At 37.0% G+C, this 26,138-nt stretch overlaps 1 protein-coding gene across 12 annotated transcripts in view; it reads right to left on the reverse strand.

Moving 5' to 3' along the window:
• NAA16 (N-alpha-acetyltransferase 16, NatA auxiliary subunit) overlaps positions 1-26,138 on the reverse strand; it is a 64,996-nt gene that overhangs the window by 14,217 nt on the left and 24,641 nt on the right. For 11 of the 12 annotated variants that reach the window (XM_027064932.2, XM_027064931.2, XM_027064929.2 and 8 more), the window contains 5 exons: positions 22,965-23,071; positions 10,026-10,098; positions 6,714-6,883; positions 6,201-6,353; positions 1,202-1,330 (listed from right to left, as the gene is read on the reverse strand). In XM_027064932.2, the coding sequence (XP_026920733.1) occupies positions 1,202-1,330; positions 6,201-6,353; positions 6,714-6,883; positions 10,026-10,098; positions 22,965-23,071 (632 nt within the window). Of the gene's footprint in view, positions 1-1,201; positions 1,331-6,200; positions 6,354-6,713; positions 6,884-10,025; positions 10,099-22,964; positions 23,072-25,906; positions 26,017-26,138 lie in introns of those variants that run through there. The other variant, XR_003422163.2, reaches the window with a different exon arrangement.

A 26,138-nucleotide genomic window follows, 5' to 3' on the forward strand; every position in this document is an offset into this window, starting at 1 on the left:
TGCCTAGTAGCTTCTTCATTCAGGGAACAATCTATTGCTCCCTGAGAATGTCCTGGGTAATAAGCATGTATCTTTCCTTAGTAACAAGAATGCTTTTAAAGTGCTGGTCATCTAAGGAATGTTGAAACAAACTGGTGATCTATGGTTTTATCACAGAAATAAGAGCCGGGTTTAAATTAGAATGCTTGGATATTGCCTAAGTATTTCGCATATCATCTGAGGGCTTTATATTTTTCAAGGAGAAGATATGGATTTTCCCCCAGAGATATAGCCAACAAGCCCAGGCTCAAAAAGAAAAAAGCAAAGAAACCAAACAAAAACAAAAAACTAGGTTATTTCCAAAAGGGATCAGGTATAATCCTAGTTCCAGTTCCCAGCAAAAGCCACCCCCTAAGATTTAGGCTTTCTTTTGGGTAACCTTGGAAGTTTCACATGGGGAAAAAGGCCAAAGTGACTGCTAGAGTGCAGACATCAGGCTCACCTGACTACGACGCCTGTGGTTTTATACTGCGTCAGCATGGGAACAGTGCTGCCGATTGACCCCACAACTGAGGGCTGCTGAGGACTGCCTCAGGGGTGCTTTTGTGGCTCTTTTCCTCCTGTTGTCCATTTGGAAGGAGAGTGCTTCAGAGATGACAAAGAACAGGAAAACAAAATTCACACAAAGGAAAAGAAAAGTCCCCTCACTAGGACACATCACACATAATCCTAAAAGCAAGTAATAAAATAAGCCTGCAAACCAGCCACAGATTGCTGTACAAAGTATCGGACGTGAGAACAAGTATCCTGGGAAGACAAACTGGAGAGAGGCTGGCTCCAGAGCAGATCCTGACGTAAAGGGGAAAGAGGTGGCCATCAGCTTGTGTGTCCTTCTGGGCTAGTGAGGAGATCAAATAATGGCCAGATTAGGAAAAACAAATTTTGAATATATGTTAATAACAACAGTAATGGCTTGATAAATTCATCTTTTCCTTCTTCCCTCAGACCAAATTACGCAGACCTGTCTCAATCATAACCATTTGAGGATCAAAACAAAGCAATCACTTGTTCACAACTTCTGAATGTTTGAAAAGCTAAAGACCAAGCATGTTTTTCACAGTGAAGTTTCCAAAGCAGAACAGGTAGATGATCCCATGTAGAAATCAACCTGCTTTTTTGTCACCTTACAGGAGAAAAGTAAAGTCAAAGTTCTACAACTTACCCTTTCTACTTCATGGCATTTTTTCAAGGCATCCCCATATCTCCCCAAACGCTGGTAAGCTGAAATGCATTCTGTCTGAAACCACATGCATTGCATCTCATTTAGATTTTCCATAGCAGATGTTCCTTCCTGAAACAGAAACATTCATAAATATAGGACACAAACAACAAAAGGAGATCCTAAAGACCTCATTTTCTCTTTTACAACTGTGGCTACAAGTATCATTATGACAATACATAGCAATAGACAAATAGCTCAAGGTTCTTCCAAAGGCTCCTACTGATGCGAAATTACATAATGCCTTATTTACCCAGCTCTGTTGGGGTATTCAACACCCTACCCAGAAAAGACTCCAGATTGCTGAAACTAAGTTTTTGAACACTTTTACTTAAAATATTTATTTATTTAAATATTTAAAATATTTAACAGTAATCCTTAGGAAGCACTGCTTATTTTCTTTTTAAGCAACCACTGCTTAAACTTTCCTTGCTGACTCGGTCACTGTGATGTACATCCAGTTACTGCTGAATCTGTTAGTTCCAGGGCTCCTTTGGTTTCCTGGTCTCCTCCCTCCACTTCAGGCTATCAGCTGGCACTATCTTTGTGTCCCTGGGTCTGCTTCTTGTTCCATACCAACTCCTCCCATTTGCATTAGGCTGACAAAGCCAAATAAGGGAATTTGTAAAGAATATCTGTTAACTTAGGGGCACATGGGTGGCTCAGTCCGTTAAGTGTCAGACTCCTGTTTTGGCTTAGATCATGATCTTGCAGTTGTGAAATTCAGCTCTGCATCAGACTCTGAGCTTGGCATGGAGCCTACTTAATTCTCTCTCTCCCTCTCCCTCTGCCCCTCCCCTACACATCCTCTGTGTGTCTCTCTCTCAAAAAATAAAAACAAAAAATAAAACGAATATTTGTTAACTTGGGTTCAATGAGAATTCTGAGAAGAGTGTAAGACCTAAAGTACCTAGTTTCAATGGAGTTTTATCACAATTTAGAAGAGTTATTTCAAATATATTTTATGTGACCCCAGGGAAAAATGGCAAAGATACATATTCATAAATAATTTCAGTCTTCAGTTCTTTTTCACACCCATTTTTTGTGACCTGTTCCAATTTCAGTATTCTCATTAAAAGTGTAAAAACTGGTTATCTCTCAGTGAATGGAATTATGGGTGTATGTTATTTCTTCCTTATGGCTGTATATATTTTCCATCTTTTGGTGACTACATATTTTTGTAAGAAATCTACATTATTTTTCATTTCAAAATCTTTACCAACTAGAACTGTCCAGCTTGCATCAGCAACTCTGTACACAGGTTCTAAAACACTGAAAAATCTGCCAGAAGAAAATATGCACACTTCACTCACTTATTAATGATCAGATAGAATCACTTATAATCAGACATAAACTGGTCATTTGAGGTTAGCAGTCTGCCTCTGCTGGCTCACTCCCTGGGCTATCCACCACACGTTCTGGGCCCATCTGGCCCAGGAACGAGGGTGGCTGAGCAGACCCAGGTCTCCATCCAGCAGGACAGCTTGTCAAGAGTGAATTACCAGAGGCAATTCTGACACGCCAGCTGAGCCACGGGGTTTGATGACTCCTCTCCTCAAACAGACAACCATTCCCCTTCTTCATTTGTGGTGCCTTTTCAAACACATCCTGGTTGTGACTTGGGTGCGTGCGTGCGTGTGTGTGTGTGTGTGTGTGTGTGTGTTGGTTGGTTTTTAAAATCACTGGACTTGATCTAGTTAAGAAGTTTTGTATATTCGTTTTATTTTTTTTTAATATTTATTATTTGGGGGAGAGCACAAGGTGGGGGAGGGGCAGAGAGGAGGACAGAGGATCCAAAGCGGGCTCTGCCCTGAGGCTGACAGCAGCGAGGCGGATGTAGGGCTCGAACTCACAAACTGTGAAATCATGACCTGAGCCGAAGTCGGATGCTCAAGAGACTGAGCCACCCAGGAACCCCTGTATATTCATTTTAATTGCACTTTCCTTCTGATCTCTGCTTTGGCTTCCAGGTGGTACTTTCCTGCACAGACACCGTCTGCTTCTGTATCTATTCCTGTACTTCTTACCGTCTCCAAATCTGTGCCGCAGGGCAAAGGGCATCAAAGAGTTTGAACCCCTGCACTACCTACTACATGACCCCTTCAGAGCCTCACCCACCTTGCTGCAAAACGTCAAACACATGAGTCAGTGGTAGGTGAACATGAACACTAAGACGATTTTGCTCATTTTAGTTTTCTTCTCCTAATACCCATCACTCTTGCTACTTCTGTCCCTCTACATTACATCTACCACTTCGCAATCTATTGATCCTGTGGTGTGTGAATTTCTGAAACACTAGTCACTACAGTTTCTGCTCCTATTACCATTCTAAAACATGGGCTTTAGTGTCAGAGACTGCTAAGCTAGAATCCTGGCTCCAAAAGGAATGACTAGCTGGGTGATCTCCAATGGGCACGGTACCTGACTTCTCTAAATATTTTCTAACTATAACATGGGAGTAATGGTATCAGAGGACTAATAGGATTAAATGAGATTATGTATATAACATACTTAGCTCAGTGCTTAATAACTGTTAAAGCTACTTTCCATTTCCCCTTACAAATGGTATACAAATTATTAGCATTACTCTAAATACGAGAAAGGAGAGCTCAGGCAGGTTCAGATGCAAAAGCCATTTTTATGATGAGAGAGAGAGAACAGATGGTCTATAAGTAGTAGCCTTTAATGAAAACTTAAATGTCTGTACATACACACACAGAGCTCCCTCTCTCTCTCTCTCTCTCTCTCTCTCGGGGAGAGAGCGAGAGCTGAGAGGGAGAGCGAGAGCTGTGTGTGTATGTACATGTAAGTTTTCATTAAACGCTACTACTTATAGACCATCTGTTGTCTCTCTCTCTCTCATCCTAAATATACAGGACATGTATTTCGTATACAGTAAAACCTTGGTTTGTAAGTATAGTTCATTCCGGAAACATGCTTGTATTCCAAAGCATTTGTTTATCAAAGCGACTTTCAAGAACCATTGGCTCAGTTGTGATCATGTGATGTTCAGCATCACGTACCACTCATATTGCAAAACATTGCTCATTTATCAAGTTAAAATTTATTAGAAATGCTAGCTCGTCTTGTGGAACACTCGCAGAACAAATTACTCGTAATCCAAGGTTTTGCTGTATGTGATCCATATGTATACATAGGAGATATGTGTATATATGGTATATATGACATATTATTTACCAATACCTACGAATACTTATGCCACTTTGATGGTACGAAATGAGATCTTTTGTTTCTCTAATTACTAATGCAAGCATCTTTTTTGGCCATTCCATTTTCCACTTGTGTGAGCTAACTATTCACATCCTTTGCCCATGTTTCTCTCATCTTGTCTTTCTCTTATTGAGGTTTAGTGTGTGTGTTTTTGTTTCTATGACATTCTTGTAAGTAGTTAAGATTTCACAACAGAATTCAAGCTATTCTGTGACTTCTAAATTATAAGCAGTTTTGACAAACACCCAAACACAACCAGAATCTAGTTAACATTTAAGGGAGGTGGTACGCTGGGGCTGCATGAGGAAAACATTAGTATCACAGGGCACAGGGGTAACTTACTTTCATCCTAAATTACTCACAAACACCAGCAATAAGGCCCTCCATTGTATACATAATGTGCACTCAGAGGTAAAAGTTATTTATTCCAAGGGTATCTTAATTAAAACTTGGAAATTAAACTTGGAAATGTGGTTTCCTCTTTATGCCTCAATGTCACATTCAATGTGTATTAAGGAACTATTTCAGTGAATTTTTTGTGGAGTTCTTTATAAATTCTTTTTTTTTTTTTAATTTTTATTTTAATGTTTATTTTTGAGAGAGAGAGCACAACAAGCAGAGGCAGAGAGAGATGGTGACACAGAATCCGAAGCAGGCTCCAGGCTCTGAGCTGTCAGCACAGAGCCCAATGTGGGGCTCAAACCCACAAACTGTGAGATCATGACCTGAGCCAAAGTCAGAGGGCCAACTGACTGAGCCATCCAGGCACCCCTATAAAATCTTAGTCCATCATATGGTTTGGAAATACCTTCTCCAATTCTATGGCCTACCGTCTCATTTTGTTTATGGTTATTCCTTGTTATATGTACACTTTAATTTTTAATATGGTCAAATATATCAATTTTACCCTTACACTTAAATTTTTTTAGTTTCTTAACAAATGCTTCCTACCTCAAACTCTAAAGATAAATTTTAATACTTTCTTTAATCAACCTGGAATCTATTTGTGTGCAGGAGAAGAATGTCATTTTATTGTTGTCAGTTGTGCCAGCAATATCTTTTCATCTCTGATTCTGAAAGCACCTGTGGCTATATACCAAGTTTCCAAATACATGTCAATCTGTTTCTGAGCTTACTATTGTGTTCCATTAGTCTACATATATTTTGAACCATAAACTTACTATTTTCATAATGAGATAGAAAGTTCATGTGGAAAAAGAGATGTACGGATGGGGAAAGAGGGACAGGAAAGGAACAGATGTTCAGCCCAACAATTTCAGAGAACTTAAATTCTGAAATGTCAGAAATTATAGCTCGAAGAGGCTGGTTCTACATAGAAAAAGCTCTATGGGCAATTCAAAAGAAACTGAAAAGAGAAATAAAAAGCAGCCACAAATTACTAATGAGACAAAAGAGTTGTGAATTGAATATTACATATAAGCACTGAAGTCTGGTATACTGCTTATTTTCGTATAATGATACTGTGCTCCTATCATTGTCTTTCAACCGTCCCCCACCAGAAGCACACGCATACACACACTGAACCACAGTAAGAAACCATCCTTAGGACACAAGCTAGATGGGATTAATAAAAATAATGACAAAAATGAATTCTTATGAACTTTAGTGGCAAACTTCACAAATCATCATAGAGCTTAAGTTTAATTGTACTAACTCAGAAAAGTACACACTCGCATATGGCATTTCTTACCCTTGTGAACTTGGAACACATTTCCTCTGCTTCTTTTATCATGTTTGCTCGAAGCATATATTTTGCACATTTGGAGTTGATGAATCTATCAGCTGTGTCCAAAGACTGCGCTTCATCCATCCACTTTACAGCTTCTTTGAGATTACCTATATGCTTTAAGAAATGAAAGCATTATTAAAGAAATCACAGTATTTGTTATTAAAAGAATATGGGTGAATATAAATAGAAAAAAATTATACAGACAAACTAGAAATCTGGTACCATTTCTGTCTAACTTCTCCAGAAATCCTTAGGTAAGTTATAATTTACATTTACTAAGAGATGATTCAAGTAATTAACACTGATTATACACTGCTTATACAACTATGTAACATAAAACTCCCTAGGACTATTAGAGTATTAGAAATAGATTATCAGGGTACCACAGAAGTTATTTCTATATGGAAAAAACTCCAAGGGTTCTTAAAGTAGCCAAATTCTTCAGCTATTCAAAAAACATGACTAGGATTTTACCTTGTAAATTTTTGCCTTCATATAGAATAATTCTATTAGAGTGGGAGTACCAGCAATTGCAGCATTAATGTAATCCAAAGCTAAAGAATAATGCCCAAGTTTATCAAAATGCTGTGCCAGGAAATACTGAACCCAGAGAAGTGTTGTCGGGGGTTCCTTCTCTCCATTTTCTGCAATCAAACAAATATAAAATTATTATAAAGAAGAAGGCAAAGTAAAGTAAATCATATACTTTCTCTCCCTTAATGCATGATGAAATTAATAATTATTATAAGAATAAGCAGTAAAAAACCCGGAAAAATGACCAATGTCAACAGAGAGAGGTAGGACTTTATACCATAAAGTTCAAAAAGTAGCAGCCGGGAAGAGAAACAACATGCTGGTTTCACAGACTTCTGACCTCTACTTCACTCCGAAGAAACAGTGCTGGGGAAAAGAGGTGAATCAGTCTAACCTGATGCATTCTCCGGCTCAGAACATAAGGCAGCAGGCCCAGAAAAATCAAGGTCACAGCGTGGTGAACAGATGTCCCTAAATACCACTGCAAGACTGTCACAAAGACAAGAACTGCCAGGGCTTTGCACTTCCTAAGACTCAGCCCCAAATCAGGGAAACCCCAAGTTGAAGGGTATGAAGATACCTTCCTGACAAGGTGGAATTAGCCCTGCCATGTGACAAAAGCAGTCACACACAGTCAGCTGAGCTCCATGCCATTCCTCAAGCTACAGAAGAGTAGATAAATAAATATCAAGCTCTCAAAATGGATTTTAAAATGGATACAGGTATGAAATCAGGTAGAAAAAGTAGAATGAAGGATTTACCCATACCACAGAAAAAAACAAGTTTTGTAAACACAGAAATTAACATAAATTAAAACAAATAATAAAGGAAAAAGACAAGCATTTATCTTGTTCTTCTTATATAAACTATATCTCAGGGAAACCAAATATTTGATAAAGAAAAGTTCCTTTTTTAAAAAATTTTTTTAATGTTTATTTTTGAGAAAAAGAGAGAGAGAGAGAGAGAGAAAAAAAGACAGACAGAGCACAAGCAGGGGGAGAGGCAGAGAGAGGGAGACACAGAATCTGAAGCAGGCTCCAGGCTCTGAGCTGTCAGAGCAGAGCCCAACACGGGGTTGAACCCACGAACCGTGAGATCATGACCTGAGCCTAAACCAAAGAGTCAGACACTCAACCAACTGAGCCACCCAGGCATTCCTGATAAGGAAAAGTTGTTTATAAGAGAATTCTAGCTATTATAAATGCAGAGGGGAAATGATTACAGAATAAAAGGGATTGAGGCAGTGATCCTCAGTGACTGCTAAAATCATTAGGTAAGAGGAACTTCTTAACCAGCAGATCAGGCTGTAACATCTGAACCCTGATCAATCTTCACATCACAAAGACAAATAACCAGAATGTCTTCTGCCTCCAGATGTGATACAACAGGAAGTACAAAGCATCACATAAGAAGTATTCACAAGGAACCTGGATCTAATCAAGCCTGTACATCTAACTAGAAGTTCACATGAAATCTGGATAGCAAAATATATTAAATGATACCAGGAGAAAGTATTCAGCCAAATCCATAATATGGGACATTCCAAAATACAAATGACCTACTACAAATAGTGATTGTAGTTTTTTTAATGGCAGGAGATTAATTATCAAGATTAAAAAATTATCCGAGACATAACCAAATATAAAGTGTGGACCTTTGCTAGAGCCAGATTCAAATAAGCCATTTATGCAGAGACAGTTTTTGAGGAAACTGGGGAAATTTACATTTGGACTGGGTATTAGATATTAGGATATGAGTGTTAATACTATGTGAGATAGCACAGTGGTTCTATCTTCTGTTTAAGTGTTTTAAACAGAGATGTACACTAAGGTACTGACAGGTGAAACAGTATGTCTGCTTTAAAAATACCCTAGAAATGGGGGCCTGGGTGGCTCAGCTGGATAAGCATCTGACTCTTGATTTTGGCTCAGGTCATGATCTCATGGTTCATGAGTTCGAGCCCCACATCAAGCTCTGTGCTGACGGTATGGAGCCTGCTTAGGATCCTCTCTTTCTCTCTCTCTGCTCCTCCCTAGCTCATGTGTACACACATGTGTGCTCTTTCTCTCAATAAATAAATGAACATTAAAAAAAATACCCCAGAGAAAAAACTAGACAGGAGATAACTTTACATAATACTGGCAAAATACTGGTAATAGAGGCTGGGTGAAGGGGACACAAGGGTTCATAATTCTATTTATTTCTGTTTCTGTTATTTCATTATGAAATTTATTTCAAACAAAAACAAAAGAGCAATAACATGTAAAAGATACATGAAGAACTCAGACTAAAGTTACCGTCTGCATGACTGAAAGCATTCTAGAGTGTTTTCTAAACTAAGATGCCTTGAATTACACATGTCCCTACAAAGAGAGAAAGAACCAAATCATTCAGAATTTAAAAAAAAATTTTGTTAATGTTTATTTACTTTTGGAGAGAAACAGAGCATAAGCAGGGTGGGGGCAGGGGGAGCAGAGAGAAAGGGAGACAGAATCCAAAGCAGGCTCCAGGCTCTGAGCTATCAGCACAGAGCCCGACGCGGGACTCAAACTCACGAAATGGGAAATCATGACCTGAGCTGAAGTCTGATGCTTAACCGACTGAGCCACCCGGGTGCTCCTAAATCATACAGAATTCAAAGTAACGAACTAGTAGAAAGAACAGAGAAGTAGGAATTTGGGAAAAATAGGTTTCAGTGTAAACTAACTATATGACCTTAAACAAGCCACTTAACCTCTGAAGCGCTTACTCTTGTTAAAACAGAGTTAGCTCCCACCTCACAAGATTGTGGAAAATTTAAGTAAGATTGAAAGTGATCTTCTCAAGGGGCACTGGGGTGGCTCAGTTGGTTGAGCGTCTCTTGATTTCAGCTTAGGTCATGATCGCAGGTTTGTGGGATCAAGCCCTGCCTCATGCTCCTCCCTGAACATGGAGCCTGCTTAAGATTCTTCCTCTCTCCCTCTCCCTGCTTCCCTCTCTCTCTCTCTCTCTCCCCCTTTCCCTGCCTCCCTCTCTCTCTCTCCCTCTCCCCTCCCCTCTGCCTCTCTCCCCAACTTGTGTACTCTCTCTTTCTCAAAAAAATAAATAAATAAAAGAAAGTGCTCTTTTCATTTATTAATTCAAAAACAAAAACTATTTAGTAAATAGGTATCGTGTAGCACATACATAAAATATAAGTTAGTTTTACTGTAAGTGATTAAAAATGGATTGAAATGAGTATTCAAATTCCAGTTTAATCTAATTTAAACTTACCATAAGGGCTAAAAAAGTCACACGTTTTAAGAGAGGCTTCATAATTCGTAACAAGCTCCTGGATTATAGAAATCTGTTAAAGAAACATAGTTTTAAATTTTAAAAATATTTTATTGAAGGTTATTTATATTTACTATGGAGTATATTAAATTGGGAAACAATGTGAAGGTTATTTCAGGACTATAAATTAGCTATTAATATGTCTATTTCCCCCCTCCCCCCCCCCCGCCCCATCCTGTGAGGGGAAAGGAAGAAAAACACAGAAAATATACTGCTCTTTATTAATAGTAAAACAGCATCTCAGTCCTCAATCTCCCATCTCAGTAAGTAGCTTTGAGTTTTCAAAGGACAAATCATAACTAATTACTACAAAACCTTTTTTTTTTTCCCAACATTTTGCCTTTTGCTTCTCATGGTTATATTGTGAAGTTGTAAACCATTACATATTCAGATTTTCTAAAGCCACTCATAACAAAAAACTCAAGTGCAGTGACCCAAATGACACAGTGAATTGATGGAAAAGGTGAAGTGAACTCCGAAGCAGATGTTTAAACCCCCTTAATTTTTAGTGATCATTTTAATAAAGAGTTACATTTCAACACTCCCCTCAAGTAAGGACTGAAATACTAGAAACCACACTGTTAATGTGCTATGCCCTGAAAGAGGCAAACTAAAAGTGACATGAATTAGAAGTGGCAAAAGAAAAAAAAACAGCTTTTATGTATAACTGATTTTAAATGCCTATTGATGTTAACTGTTCAGAATAAGTTGAAAAAATAGAACTATCTTACTTGTGAAGTCCAAAAAAAGTAATGATTTAAAAGTGAAGGGAACCCATTAAAACGCTTAATAGTATCTGACAAATATGGTATTATTTTAATTGCGATAATTTTTTAAGTTTTCTAGTTTTAAAACATGGGATGCTGCTAATACCACCATACAAAGGGAACATACCAGACAAGGGAACAACAGTAAGAAGCCACGAACTGTCACAAGCACTTTACATGTATTAAAGTAATAATTATAGGGGCGCCTGGGTGGCTCGGTTGAGTGTCCGACTTCAGCTCAGGTCATGATCTCATAGCTCATGAGTGCGAGTACTGCACTGGGCTCACTGCTGACAGCTCAGAGCCTGGACCCTGCTTCAGATTCTGTGTCTCCCTTTCTCTCTGCCCCTCCCCCCGCTCTGTTCTGTTTCTCTGTCTCAAAAATAAACATTAAAAAAAAATTATAAGTAATAATTACAGTCAACCCTACATGGCACTGTTTTAGGTACTTTACTTATATTAACTCACTTGTCCTCCAAACAACCCTATGATAGTATATACTACTATTAACTTGAACTTATAGGCAAAAGGAAAATAAAAATAAGCTGAAAGTATACAACAGTGGAGCCAAAATTTAACCCAAGTAATAAGGCTCCAGAATTTAGCTTCTGACTACTTGCTGTATCAATCAGTGGATGGGACGTGGCACATTTATAACTAAATGGCAATTCTCTCAGATTCACAGGGGGTGCAATAAGACTATAGACTAATAATAACAGGGCAAGAAACTTTCCCCAATCAGTTTTAGTGCTCAAAACACCAAATGGTGCACATTAAATCAGCCAGAGCATGGAAAACATAGTAATTGCATCAAAATTAGAGAGGGGGTAAGCTTTAAACACACACACACACACACACACACACACACACACACACGAGGGACAGCAGGAAGGGAAAAATATACAAGAGAGAAAAAAAGTAAGAGAAGGTTTAGGAGGGACAAGCTTAGTACACTCTGATGTGGCATTAAGGCACATATCTACAAATACACATTTCCAAATTGAGTGCCCAAAGAATGTTATTTTTTTTTATTCTAATATTTATTTTTGAGAGAGAGACAGAGACAGTGAGACAGAGCAGGAGTGAGGAGGGACAGAGAGAGACACACACAGAATTGGAAGCAGGCTCCAGGCTCTGAGCTGTCAGCACAGAGCCTGATGTGGGACTTGAACTCACGAGCTGTGAGGTCATGACCTGAGCTGAAGTCAGATGCTTAACTGCCTAAGCCATACAGGCGCCCCCCAAAGAATGTTATTAATAAGTTCTTGAAATTGAAAGAAGTTCTGTTCTGTCTGATCTGGGAGTGGGGGTAGGGTGTGTTTCAGAGGGACAAGCCAGCCAATCAGTCTCTCTGGGAAGTCCTAACTACCTACTTTCAGGGCCCTGTATGTATTATGATCTCTAACATCAAATGTTGTTAGTAAGTCTGTTATATTAGTAAATAAACCGTGATCTCTTTTTTCAAGTTTGTAAACATTAGGACAATCTAAAAATGTGAAAATATAAAATTAGCAAGTGACTGCATCCATTTATGAATCCTTAGCATATCTACAAAAAAAATGAAAAAGTCTTAGTGAAATTTCACATGACTGTTAGCAGCCTTGGTAGGCAAAAAGTGAGAATCTCTACTTAAAACGATTAGCGGTTTTCCTACCCAAATTCATTGATCTACCTACTATTAAAATAAGATCTGAAATCTTACTATTTCATAAAAATTGAAACTTTAGACATTTTTATTTTCAGAAAGACAATTATATTCCTTTTCTTTCCCTAGACCTCTTTATAAACTAACCAAAATTCACTATATTTCTAGTGCCACTGGAGAGCAGACCATGTATCAAAAATTCCTAAACAGATTTTGATATGTATGGCTACAAAAGAAATCTCTTCACACATTCAATGTAACATAAAATAGTATGCTTTAATCATATTAATTCTGAATCCAAATTAGAACCCCACCCCACAGAGTCACAGGGTATAGTATCCATGAAGTCATGGACCATCCCACTGGCATCAGTAAAAAAAAAAAAAAAAAAAAAATGACCAAATTAAAACACTTCTACATGAGATAGCATCATATGGCATAATTCTCTAAGATAGAAGGCAACAGGGAAATAGGTGAAATTATACATTCATAGTGGGGAAAAATATGTAAGTAACAAAAAAAATGAGAACATGAAAAGAATTTGCACACATTATGACTTCACTAAAACATGTATGTATAGATACATACTCAGCAAAAATGTGACCAAATGGTTTAGGGTAACAGAATACAGGTACATTCTTTTGAAACACAATAATCATGCTGTTTTGTATTAATAAGGCTTTTAAATGAAGATTATTTAAAAAGAGTAGTACTTGGAGTGTCTGGGTCGTTCAGTTGTTTAAGCATCCGACTCCTGATCTCAGCTCAGGTCATGATCTCACGGTTTGTGAGATCAAGCCCCATGTGAGGCTGTGTGCTGACAGCACAGAGCCTAATTGGGAGTCTCTCTCTTGCCCTCTCTCTGCTCCTCCTCCACTCATGTGTGCACTCTGTCACTCTCTCTCTCTCTCTCTCTCAAAGTAAATAAGTAAACTTAAAAAAATAAAAATAAAAAGAGTAGTCTTTAAAATATGAATAGGCATACAACTAAGAAAGAAACTGAGTCAGCAATTAAAAATCTACCAACAAAGAAAAGCTCTAGACTCAGTGGCCTTACTGGCTTTACTCCCTCTCTCTGCCCCTCCCTGCTCAAGCTCTGTCTCTCGTCTCTCTCTCTCAAAAATACATATTATAAATAAATAAATAAATAAATAAATAAATAAATAAATAAATAAATAAAATGGAAAGCAGTACGGTTAGTTCCTCAAAAAAATTATAAACAGAATCACCAAGTGATCCAGCAATTCCACTTCTGGATATATACCCAAAAGAAGTTAAAGCAGGGTCTTGAAGAGATATTTGTACACCCATGTTCATAGCAGCATTATTCACAACAGCCAAAACGTGAAAGCAGCCTAAATGTCCATGGACGGATGAAGGGATAAACAAAATGTGGTACATACATACAATGAAATATTATTCAGCCTTAAAAAGGAAGGCAATTCTACAATATGCTACAACATAGATGAATCTGGACCAGGGCACGCTATGCTAAGTGAAATATGCCAGTCACAAAAAGACAAATGCTAGGATTCCACTTATATGAGGTACTTAGACTTATAAAAATCATAGCAACAGAAAATATAATGGTGGTTGCCAGGTGCTGAGAGAAAGAGGACATGGGAAGTTATTATTTAAATTAGAGTACAGAGTTCTAGAAGATGAAAAGAGTTCTGGGGATGCATGGTGATGATGGTTGCACAACAACGTGAATGTATTCAATATCAAAGAACTGTACACTTAAAAATGATTAAGATGGTAAATTTTGTTTTACTACAATGAACAAACATGTGGTTCTTAAAGTGTGGTCCTGAGATCATTTGCATGATTAATGTTAGCATCAGCATCACCTGGTAATTTGTTAAGAGATGCAAATTTTGGTACCAAACCCCAGATTTACCGAATCAGAAACTCTGAGCGGAACAATCTACTTTTAGCAAGCTGCCTTGTTAATTCTTATGAACTGATTAAAAAAAAGTTACTAAAACAAAAGCAAAGACAAACAAAATAACCACCTATCATTATAAGACAAAATGAAAGGTAATAGACGTTTTTAACCCACCATGACCAAAACTGCCCCATCAATCTCACTTAGAATGTCTATAACTTTACAACTTTCCAGGCTTAGAATTCAGTATTCAAGTTGTTGAATTTATGGAGGCAAGTATTTTTTCATGAACTTACAATGCCATCTACTGGTATTTGCAAAAACTGCAGCTAGAGCAGGTTTTAGGTAAAGGTGTATTTTTGAATTTTTAGAGTGAAACATTTGTTTTAATAATTTAAAAAGTATAACAAAAAACATACTAAAGTTACATATAATTCTTAATAAAGGAGTATAAGAACTACTGAATGAAACAGATCTCCAGCTTCAGGACTTCACAATAAATGTGATTAAAGAAAAAAAATCAAGATAATAGAAAGTCCACATTAAATCTCCTAAATAAATTAAATTTAAAAAAAGTATGGCTAACACCAGCAATCCTAGTTCATTAGTCATGTTTCTTCAATCCAAAAAATGCGTATTATAATCATCAAGTTAGTAATTAAGTGAACAATTCAATTTTCCAAATTTGTCTATGAAAGGTAATCTAAGGAATTTTATTCAGATAGAAGGATCCATTTTATTTCAAGTTTACTTACCATTTATATCTCGATGAGAAAATATACTCAACTCCTTTCACATAAAACTCAATATGTAATGGCTCTTTTTCTTGAAAATAGTATTTTACCACTGTCATTTAAAATCAAGACGGGGCATCTGGGTGGCTCAGATGGTTAAGCGTCTGACTCCGGTTCAGGTCATGATCTTACAGTTTGTGGGTTCGAGCCCCACATCGGGCTCTGTGCTGATAGCTCAGAGCTTGGTGCCTGTTTTGGATTCTGTGTCTCCCTCTCTCTCTGTGCCTACCGCATTCGTGCTCTCTCTCAAAAATAAATAAACATTAAAATCAAGAAATCCAGGGGCACCTGGGTGGCTCAGCTGGTTGAGTGTCTGACTTCAGCTCAGGTCATGATCTCACGGTTGGTGAGTTCGAGCACCATGTCGGGCTCTGTGCTGACAGCTCAGGGCCTTGTGCCTGCTTTGGATTCTGTGTCTCCCTCTCTCTCTGCCCCTGCCCCACTGGTGCTCGGTCTCTCGCTCTCTCTCAAAAATAAACACTAAAAAAAGAAAATTAAAAAAAAAAAAAGAAAAGAAATACTGGGGCACTTGGGTGGCTCAGTTGGGTAAGCATCCAACTCCTGATCTCAACTCAGGTCAGATCTCACAGTTTGTGAGATCAAGCCCCACATCAGGCTCTGGGCTGGAGCTCCATGTTTGGGATTCTCTCTCTCCGCTCTATCCCACCTCCCTGCTCACGGGCTCTGTCTCTTAAAATAAATACACGTCTGAAATCAAGAAATCTAATCCACTTGAGTTAGATATCTAAGATCACAATAAAAATTTAAAATCCTTAAGGGGCGCCTGGGTGGCTCAGTCGGTTAAGCATCCGACTTCGGCTCAGGTCATGATCTCACAGTCTATGGGTTCGAGCCCCGCATCGGGCTGTGTGCTGGCAGCTCAGAACCTGGAGCCTGTTTCATATTCTGTGTCTCCCTCTCTCTCTCTGACCCACCCCTGTTCATGCTCTGTCTCTCTCTGTCTCAAAAATCAATAAACATTAAAAAAAATTAAAAAAAATAAAATAAAATAAAAAATAAAATCCTTAAAATGGACATCTTAAATTATAAAGCCAAAATTTTTATAAACCGAAAAAATTTCCAAGTTTAACCACCTTCTCTTGATTTAAATATCTGATCAGGATTGAAGCAGCTTTATTTTGCTAATAAAATCTAACCTGAGCAAATACTGTGACTACTATAATTTCCTAAAGTATGGCCCTTCACTCACTTTTCTTATGTGCAAGTTAAAAGAATTTTATTAACCTCACTTAAGGACAAAGTTCTAAAACACCATATCCAATACACGATTTTACGCAATACAGATTTTTCGCATATAGATATAAATCACATGGTTAAAATGTTATTGCAAAACAAAAGCTACTGAAACTTTTTGGTTTTTACCCAAATTAAAAAACTAAGCACAGTAGTTTATCAACAAGGACCAAAACTGCTAGATTAATTTCCAATAAATGTGTAATTGTAGTGACAATTTTGGTTTTGAAGGAGTTAGTCACAGAGATAAGTTGTCCAAGAACTATGACATCGAAACAAAATTAAGTAATTTCCTGCAGAGATGAGGCATAAGGGATGGAGTGGTAACAGAATGATAGTTCTGGAACATCTCTGAATCAACAAGCACTTTACAAATGTTATCATTTGGGGTGCCTGGGTGGCTCAGTCGGTTAAGCGTCCAACTCTTGGTTTTGGCTCAGGTCATGATCTCATGGTTTGTGAGTTTGAGCCCCACATTGGGCTCCGTGCTGACAGTGCAGAGCCTGCTTGGGATTCTCTCTCCCTCTCTCTCTGCCCCTCCCCCCACTTGCTCTCTGTCTCTCTCTCTCTCAAAAATAAATAAATAAACCTAAAAAAAAAAGATAACTACAAATGTTATCATTTAATGAAAACACACGTTTAAGTTTTATTTTTAAGTGTTTTATAAAAAATATATTAGCACAAGCCCATGATTTTTACAAAAACAAAAAAGTAACCAAATTTAGTGAAAATATGAAGTAAATAACACTATTGGTATTACCTAAATTTGGCAAAAATCACGAGGGAGATTAATAAGTGAATGTCAGCAGACATTATACTATACTGTGACGCCTTCCTAGGTAGGAAAAACACTTGCTTTTATTTTCCTCTCCCCAAACTTAAAACTTTTTTTAAACAAACAAAAAACGAATTCATGCACATAATTACAATTATCATTAACTGTTGATCAGAGTGTCTCAAAAATACTGGCTGTTCGGCTTCTGTGTCTCCCTCTCTCTCTGCCCCTCCCCCACTCGTGCTCTCTCTGTCTCTCTCAAGAATAAATTAATAAAAAAAATTAAAAAAAAAAAGACGAAAGTATAGAACACTAAGAACATGTTAGAAAAAAGACACTGGAAAAAGGCAAGCAAAATAAACTTAAACGGAAGTAAATAAATAAAAAAGATCAGAGTGAAAATTAATGAAATGGGGGTGGGTAGTAGTCAACAAACCCCAAACTTGGCTCTCTGAAAAGATCAACAAAATTGGCAAACCTGTGGTGGATTGACCAAGAAAAGAAAAAAAAATTGAATTATTAAAATTAAAAATGAAAGAGGAGACATTACTAGTTACTTTACAGAAATAAAATGATTATAAAGGAATACAATGAACAACTGTATGCCAATACGGGATAACTTAGAAGAAATGGACAAATTTCTAGAGACACAAATTTCAGAAACCATGTCAAGAAGAAATAGAAAATATAAATAAACCAATAACAAGTAAAGAGTTCTAACAGGTAATCAAAAACTGCCCACAAAGAAAAATCCAGGTCCAGATGGCTTCACTGGTAAATTCCACCAAATATTTAATAACAATACCAATGTTTTACAAACTTTAAAAAAAAAAAAAAGAGGAGGAGAAGAAGAGGAGGAAACACTTCTCAACTCCTTATAAGGCCTTTACTACCCTGACACCAAAACCAGACAAAAACCTCACAAGAAAACTACAGACCAGTAGGAAGAGACAAACAAAAATCCTCAATAAAATGTTAGCAAACTGAACCCAGCAATATATAAAAAGAATTCTACACCATGACCAAGTGGGTTTTATCCCAGCAATGCAAGGTTGCTTTAACATCTGAAAATTAATTCATGTAATACATCATAGCAAGAGTATTTAAAAAAAACCCCACATAATTATCTCAATAGACACAGAAGAAACATTTGACAAAATCCAACACATGTTCACCTTAAAAATGCTCAGTGTCCTAGGAATGGAAGGGAACTTCTTCAACATCACAAAGGGCATATATAAAAAATTCATGGTTAACCCAATACTTAATGGACAAAGACTAGATGTTTTCTCCTAACATCAGGAACAAGACAAAGATATCCACTCTAATCACTTTTCTTCAACATTGTACTGGAGATTCTAGTCAGGGCAATTAGTGAAGAAAATGAAATTAAAAGGATACAAAAAGGAAATGAAGAAATAAATTTGCAGATGACATGATCTGCAAATCAGAAAATGTGCAAATAATTTGCAAATTAATAACAATACCAATGTTAGAAAATCTGCAAATTTAGAAAAATCTGGAAAATCCTAAGAAATCCATTACACCAACTATCAACAATAAATAATAAATAAATAAGTTCAGCAAGGCCACAGAATCAATATACAAAAACCAACTGTATTTTATACACTAGCAATAACAAAATGAAAATAAAATTAAGAAAATAATTCCACTAGAATAGTATTTAAAAGGAATAAAGTACTTAGGAGTCAATTTCACAAAAGATGTACAAGATGTATGCTAAAACCTACAAAATATTGTTGAAAGAAATTAAAGAAGATATGTCTAGATGCAAAGACATCCAAAGTTCATAGACTGAAAAACTTAGTATTGTTAAAATAAAGTGATCTACAGATACAAAGCAATGCCTGTAAAATTCCAGCTGGCTTCTTGCAGAAACTGAAAGGCTAATTCTAAAATTCAAATTGAAAAAAAAGGAATCCTGAATGGTCAAAAGAATCTTGAAAAAAGAACAAGCTAAAAGATTCACACTTCCTAATTTCAACTTACCCCAAAGCTACAGTAATCAAGACAGCATAAGGACAAATATATAGATCAGTGAGTCCAAAGATGAACCTTCTTTATGGTCCATTTATTTTCAACAAAACTGGCAAGACCTTTCACTGGGTAAAGAACAGTCTCTTCAACAAATGGTTCTGGGAAACTGGATAGTCACATGCAAAAGCTGGATTCCTGCCTCACATCATATATAAAAATGAACTCAAAATGTATCAAAGACCTCAGTATAAGAACTAAAAATATAAAACTCTTATTAAATATGTATAAATCTTCATTACGCTAGATTTGAAATGGTTTCTTAGATATGACACAAAAGCTCAAGCAGTAAAAGGAAAAAACCATAAAATGGACTTTAAAAACTTTTGTCATCAAAGGACACTTTAAAGAAAGTGAAAAGATAACCCACAGAATGGTAGAAAGTATTTCCAAATCACATATCTGATAAGGGACATGTATCTAGAATATACAAAGAACTCTTCCAACTCAAGAATGAAAAGACAACTCAAAGAGTCTGAATGGACTTTCTCCAAAGAAGATTTACAAATGGCAAATAAGCACATGAAGAGACACACAACATCATCAGTCATCGGGGAATTGCAAACTGAAACCATGAGACAGTACTTCACACCCACTAGGCTGGCTATAATCAAATGCCAAATAATAGCAAGTGGATTATTGGTGAGGATATATAGGAATCAGAATCCTCATACACTGCTTGTGAGAATATAAAAAGGTACAGTCACTTTGGAAAACAATCTGGCAGTCTTTTTAAAGTTTAAACACAGACTTGCCATTTGAAGCAGCAATTCCATTCCTGGGTATACACGCCCAAGAGAAATTAAAATGTATATGGAAAAGTGGCACACAAGTGTTCACAGCAGCATTAGTCATAATAACTAAAAGGCAGAAACAACCAAAGTGTCCCTCAACTGCTAAAATGTGGCACAGCCATACAATGGGATGTTATTTGGTGATACAGGGAATGAAGTAGTCATCCACGCTACCGCATGGATGAAAACATTATGCTAAGTAAAACACACTACAGAACAAAAGGTCACAAACTGTATGATTCCATTTGTGTGCAAATGGAAAGAAAGTAGACTAGTGGTTGCCTAATGTTGCGGGGGTGGGGAAAGGATTTCTTTTTGGGGTAATGAAAATTTTCTAAAATTACAATGGTAATGGTTGCAAAACTCTGAATATATTAAAAATCACTGAATTGTACACTTCAAGTAGGTAAATTTTATGATATGTGATTTATATCTCAATAAAGCTGTTAACAATAACAAAAATACTGGGGGGGAAGCAACCGGTATCTAGTTGGCAGAGGCCCCGGACACTGCTAAATATCCTATAATGCAAAGGACAGCCCCTTATAACAAATTATCTAGCCCAACAGGCCAATAACAGAATACTTCATTGTGGGGAGCTGTCCTATTGATCCCTGGCTGCTACCCATTAGATCTCCATAGCATACTTCCCAACAGTGACAAAAATACTCCCAGACATTGCAAAATGTCCCTTGGGGGGACAAAATTCCCTCCCTCATTGCACCTTGAGAAACACTGCTCTAGAAGAAGAGGACCTTCCAAACTGTTTCTATGTTAAAAAAATACATCTATCCATGGAAAAGAAAATACAAAAAGGGAAAATACAAAAAGGGAAAATATTAGAATACCTAATGCTGGTGAGGGTACAGGGAACCTTGCACACACATACACCGCTAGTGACAATACAAATTGGTGTTTACAACCTCATAGAAACCAAAGTACCACTATTAACTGAGAACCACAGAATGCACATACTTTTTACCAATTAATTTGAGAATTTGTGAGAAGGAAATAATCCTGAGTAAAGCTATGGGTACAAAGATATTTATAGTGTTTGTTTGATTTTAACAGTGAAAGTTTGGAAACCCAAAGTTCAACAATAGAGGAATGGCTCTGATATGTAGTCATCAAAAAGGAAGATAATGAAAACCATACAGCAACATATAAAATGCTTGTGCACTTGCTAGACAAACTTTCAGGTCAAAATTATTACAGCTGCCTACAAATACCACAAATAAATTCATAGGGGAAAAAAACCTTGACAGGAATTACACAAAAAAATGCTCTTTGTGTCCCTAAATTATATATTCACGTTTTAAAATGCTGCAGATGTTTTTAAAATAACTTTCTATAGTTGTGCTATAGAACTGGGCTGACTTCAAAAGATGATTTTATTTTCATGCTACCTAACATGCATCATTCTTTAAGATCTGGAAGTTTATGAAGCCATAACTTTATCAGCCTTCACCGCTTTTTAATACTTCCTCCAGAGTTAAAATGCAATCTTTAGCTAAAAGCAAGACTACCAGTTAGAAATGAATTTTCGAACACCCTTATGAGACGTCACAAATTTATGTGGCCAAAATTATTTGAAAAGCACGTCCCAGACTTGTACATTTTTTACTATACTAAGTACTGACAACCTCAGTTTTCTGAGGTTTGATTCAATTCTCAAAAGCACTTGGTCTCTCTCTCTCTCTCAAAAAATAAATTAACATTAAAAAAATTTTTTATAAAGGAAAAAAAAGCACTTGGTAAACACGCCTATTCCATGCTTAGAAAATAACACTAAAGAGATGTCAAAGGTTCCTATATAAATTAATACATTCTCAGTGCCTTCTTTAAAAATGCAATTCCCGTGCTTTATAAAATACCAACAAATGCTTTACATCCTTATGATGATAATTTTGGATCTATATTGGAGGGATTTTAAAAAACGAAAAGTCTGTGCCCCGTGTGAAAATGGACAAAGCCAATGAAAGCTTAGTGATAGTCCAAGAGGAACAAATTCTTTAATGGCCGCTATATTCAGCAGCTTCTGCAAGATGTTATTACAAAAGCATTACAGGTAGCCCTCTGGTTTTGTGAAAGTTTGTATTACACCACTTTCACTTTTACCAAAGACCTACAGTGGTGCCTTCGCTTTCACTGAAAAAGGCAAAAAGTGAAAACAGCGCTCAGCATTGGTTTTGCAGGGAGCCCTCACAGAGGCATCGCACACTCTCGGCAAGGAGAGGGACACCATCAGGTTCCTTCCTCCAGGAAGGACACTCAGCATCAGGCCACCATAGATTTGAACTGTGTCTGTGAGCATCTGTGCTTTATCTCGATTTATTTTGTGCATCCATTAGCAAGATGCATCCTAAGATATCAGAAAAGCCAGAGAGGTTATTTTTGGGGTCTGGGAATGTTCAAAAATTTTGAATACAGACTAATGCTAATTGTGCTTCACTTTACACCATTTCAGCTTGAGAGGTTTCACAGGAACACTCTACTTTCAGACAGCAGGGAAAATCTGTATTCGAATTCACACATGTAAGCTCTTTACCATTTCTGACATCTCACCTCCCCTTTCTTCTCTGTCACCCTTATCCTAAAGAGTAAGTGATGAATTTTGGCAAATGCTACCTTAAATAACCTACAGAAATTATTGGTAGGCACTGCTCCATGTTTTCACATGAATCAACCACTATTTACCAAAAACTCAACAGCAGTGCCATTACAGTCAAATAAAGCATACTACACACATATAATTTCAGCTCAACTATTATTAAACTAAGGTGAATAGTTTCTCTATTAACAGAATAGAAAAAATTATTAAATCATAGCATATTATTCACATGGAAATGTTTCTATAATAAGTTAGTAAAAAGATTATAGCAAAACTGAGTAAAGACCAAATTTTACCTTTTCTGTATTGTAATATAAAGATTTCAAAGTAGTGAACAAGGGTGGGCAGCCTTTACTGAAGTTAATCCTCAGGAACTTATCCATTAGTTCTCTAAATTTTTCACCTAGAAACAAAAGTGTACTTTGTTATATTTCAATTGATGCAAACAGTTCTCAAAGTGATTTTACAAATAAAAATAAACCTCCCTCAAAAACAGTGATCCCCCATCCTATTTTTAAACCCAAAAGTCTGTCAGCATTTATTGCTTGACTGTTACCACCCAAAAGGATAACACTAAATATCTTAGTTGGCAACTATCCTTTTCCCTAGATCTAGGTTAAAATATCTTCAAGGAACACTTCAAAAGATAAGTACACCAAATAACTGTGCAGCTTTAAGTAGTAGAAAAAGTTACTCACTATCCATTCTGAATACAGTCCCCATAGCAAGTCTCTTTCCTAACCTCACTGACTAGCACAGACTTGTCCTCATCTGCAGACACCTCATAAGGCACGCTGAAGACTATAAAGAGATCCTACTGTAACCAGCAGTATATTTAACTGACAGCCAAAATATATTTTTAAACACTAAAGTAGTATTTGAAAATGTTTTCCAAACCAATTAGTGATTTGCCTCAACATTCATTCCACAATCATCTTTCAAGCACCCATATGTGCCAGGCAGTGTTCTAGGCATTAGGGACATAGCGGTGACTAAAACAATTAAAAACAAATTCTGGGGCGCCTGAGTGGCTCAGTCGGTTAAGTGTCCAACTCTTGATCTCTGTTCAGGTCACAATCTCACACTTCGTGAGATCAAGTCATGCTGTCAGCGCAGAGCCTGCTTGGGATTCTCTCTCTCCCTCTCTCTCCCCCTCCCCCGCTCATGCTCTCTTTCTCTCTCTCAAAATAAATAAATGAATTAAATTCTGCCCTCTTGGAACTTAACATTCCAGTGGGTAGGATAGATAATACATAAAATAAACATATGTTAGACATTAGACTGAGCCCCAGAGCGTTTTAACATTAGAAGTAAATAATTCTATCATTATTAAACCCTTCCAAAAAAAACTTGGCATCACTTTCTGGAAGCAGGGGAAAAAATGGAAACTTTTTCATTTTAAATACAACACAAAGGCTTCAACTCAGTTAAGGCTTTAACTTTTTTGACAGGAAGAGTTCTTATATAATGACACGGATTTGCCCACTCATTAAAAAGAAAAAGATTACAGGGCGCCTGGGTGGCTCAGTCGGGTTAAGCGTCCGACTTTGGCTCAGTTCATGATCTTGCGGCTTGTGAGTTCGAGCCCCACATTGGGCTCTTTGCTGACAGCTCAGAGCCTGAAGCTTGCTTCAGCTTCTATGTCTCCCTCTCTCTACCCCTTCCCCAGCTCGCTCACTCTCTCTCTCTCTCTCTCTCTCTCTCAAAAATAAACATTAAAAAAAAATTTTTTTTAAAGAAAAAGATACATATGTCATAAATGGCTTAACCTAAAGTAAAACTATTAAACAATCCCTTAAAGTTTCATTATGAATCACAACACTTCACAAAAAAAATACCAACAACCCAAAGGGGTTATTTTTATTTGTTGTGATTGTATTGAACAAAACATGCATACTCAATATAATTAGATGTCATAAAAATTTAAAAGAGATATTTAAATTTTATTAAGGGGAAAGTTTACCAAATATAAAAACAGGTTCAACATTCGTTAATGTACTATAAAAACCATTTCCAGATAATCTCTAATCTTTTATTAGATCATACACAAAGTATATTCTCGGTTAAATAGACATCATTACTTCTTTAAAAATCAAAAGTAGTTTTAGAGATCAAATCTTTCCAGCACTTCCTCTGATATAAGGCAAAAGTTAACAATACTGGGGCGCCTGGGTGGCCCAGTTGGTTAAGCATCCGACTCTTGATTTTAGCTCAGGTCATGATGATCTCAAGGTTCGTAAGTTTGAGTCCTGCCCTGGGCTCAGCACTGACAGCTCAGAGCCTACTAGGGATTCTCTCTCTCTCTCTCTCTCTCTCTCTCTCTGCCCTTCCTGTGCTTGCTCTCTCTTTCAAAACAAATACTTTTTTTTTTTTAAGTTAACAATATTGTGGTGGACCAGTGGGATGCAGCTGTTTAGAGAAATGTATATTCTTCCACTTCTGTGTGACCTTGGACAAGTAACCAACCTGTCCACTAAAATCCTCACTTTCCCCACTGTAGGTGAGGGTAACAATGCTAGCAGCCTCAAGAGCCCTCCTGCATGGCTCAAACCAGAATATAAGTATATAGCAGTAAAGAGTCTCTGGCATACAGTAACTATTCAATAAATGTTGTCTATCATTACATGCCATGATAACCTGACAGCTACTGCATTTCTATAGTTAAGAATCTTTTCCATATTTGCAGACATCCACTGAGAAACCAAGCATTGTATCTTCATGTCAGAGGCTATTCTGAACTCCTCTTCTTCCTCAACTTTCTCAGTCAATTCAGATCATCCTGGCAGATTGAAGTTAAAAGACAATGTAGTCCATTCTCAATTATCCATAATTTTGAAAGCCCCTTCTCCCGTTAAACTGTTAGACTGTGCAGCTGTGAGAAAGAATGGGGAAGTTCTTCATGTGCTGATGTAAAGCACAGACACAGAGTTAAGTGGAAAGAAAACCCAAGTGCACAGCAATCTATGCTACCATTTTTGTACAAAAGAGGGAGAAAGAAAGCTATACACAAACCCTCACACATATTTGTGCTTGTATATGCACAATATGTTTATGGAAGTATACACCACCTACTGGTAACAATGCAGCCACTAGAGAAGGAGGTGGTCAGAGGAAGGACAGGAAAAACTTTCCACTTAAAAAATCATTTTACCTGGAACTATAATGCATGATCTAAATAAGAAGCCTACAGACAGCTATTCAAATGCTCAGTCACACACTATATCCTAAAATTACTTACCATGACTCAGCTCATAAGAAACATAAGAAAAACCCCTTCACAAAAGCAAATAATCTCTCTTCTTCCTAATTATTTTTAAATAATCTTTAGTACCCCCCCCACAGTGTTTCCTTTAGGGGTAAAAAAAAAAAAAAAAAAAAAGACTGTCAATCATTAAGTGCCTGCTTAGCATTACCACTTACCAAACAGGTTATCTGTCTACACAGATGCTATGCTAATTCTTCTCCAGATG

Source organism: Acinonyx jubatus, chromosome A1 (assembly GCF_027475565.1).
Source record: "Acinonyx jubatus isolate Ajub_Pintada_27869175 chromosome A1, VMU_Ajub_asm_v1.0, whole genome shotgun sequence".
NCBI classification, from domain to species: domain Eukaryota; kingdom Metazoa; phylum Chordata; class Mammalia; order Carnivora; family Felidae; genus Acinonyx; species Acinonyx jubatus.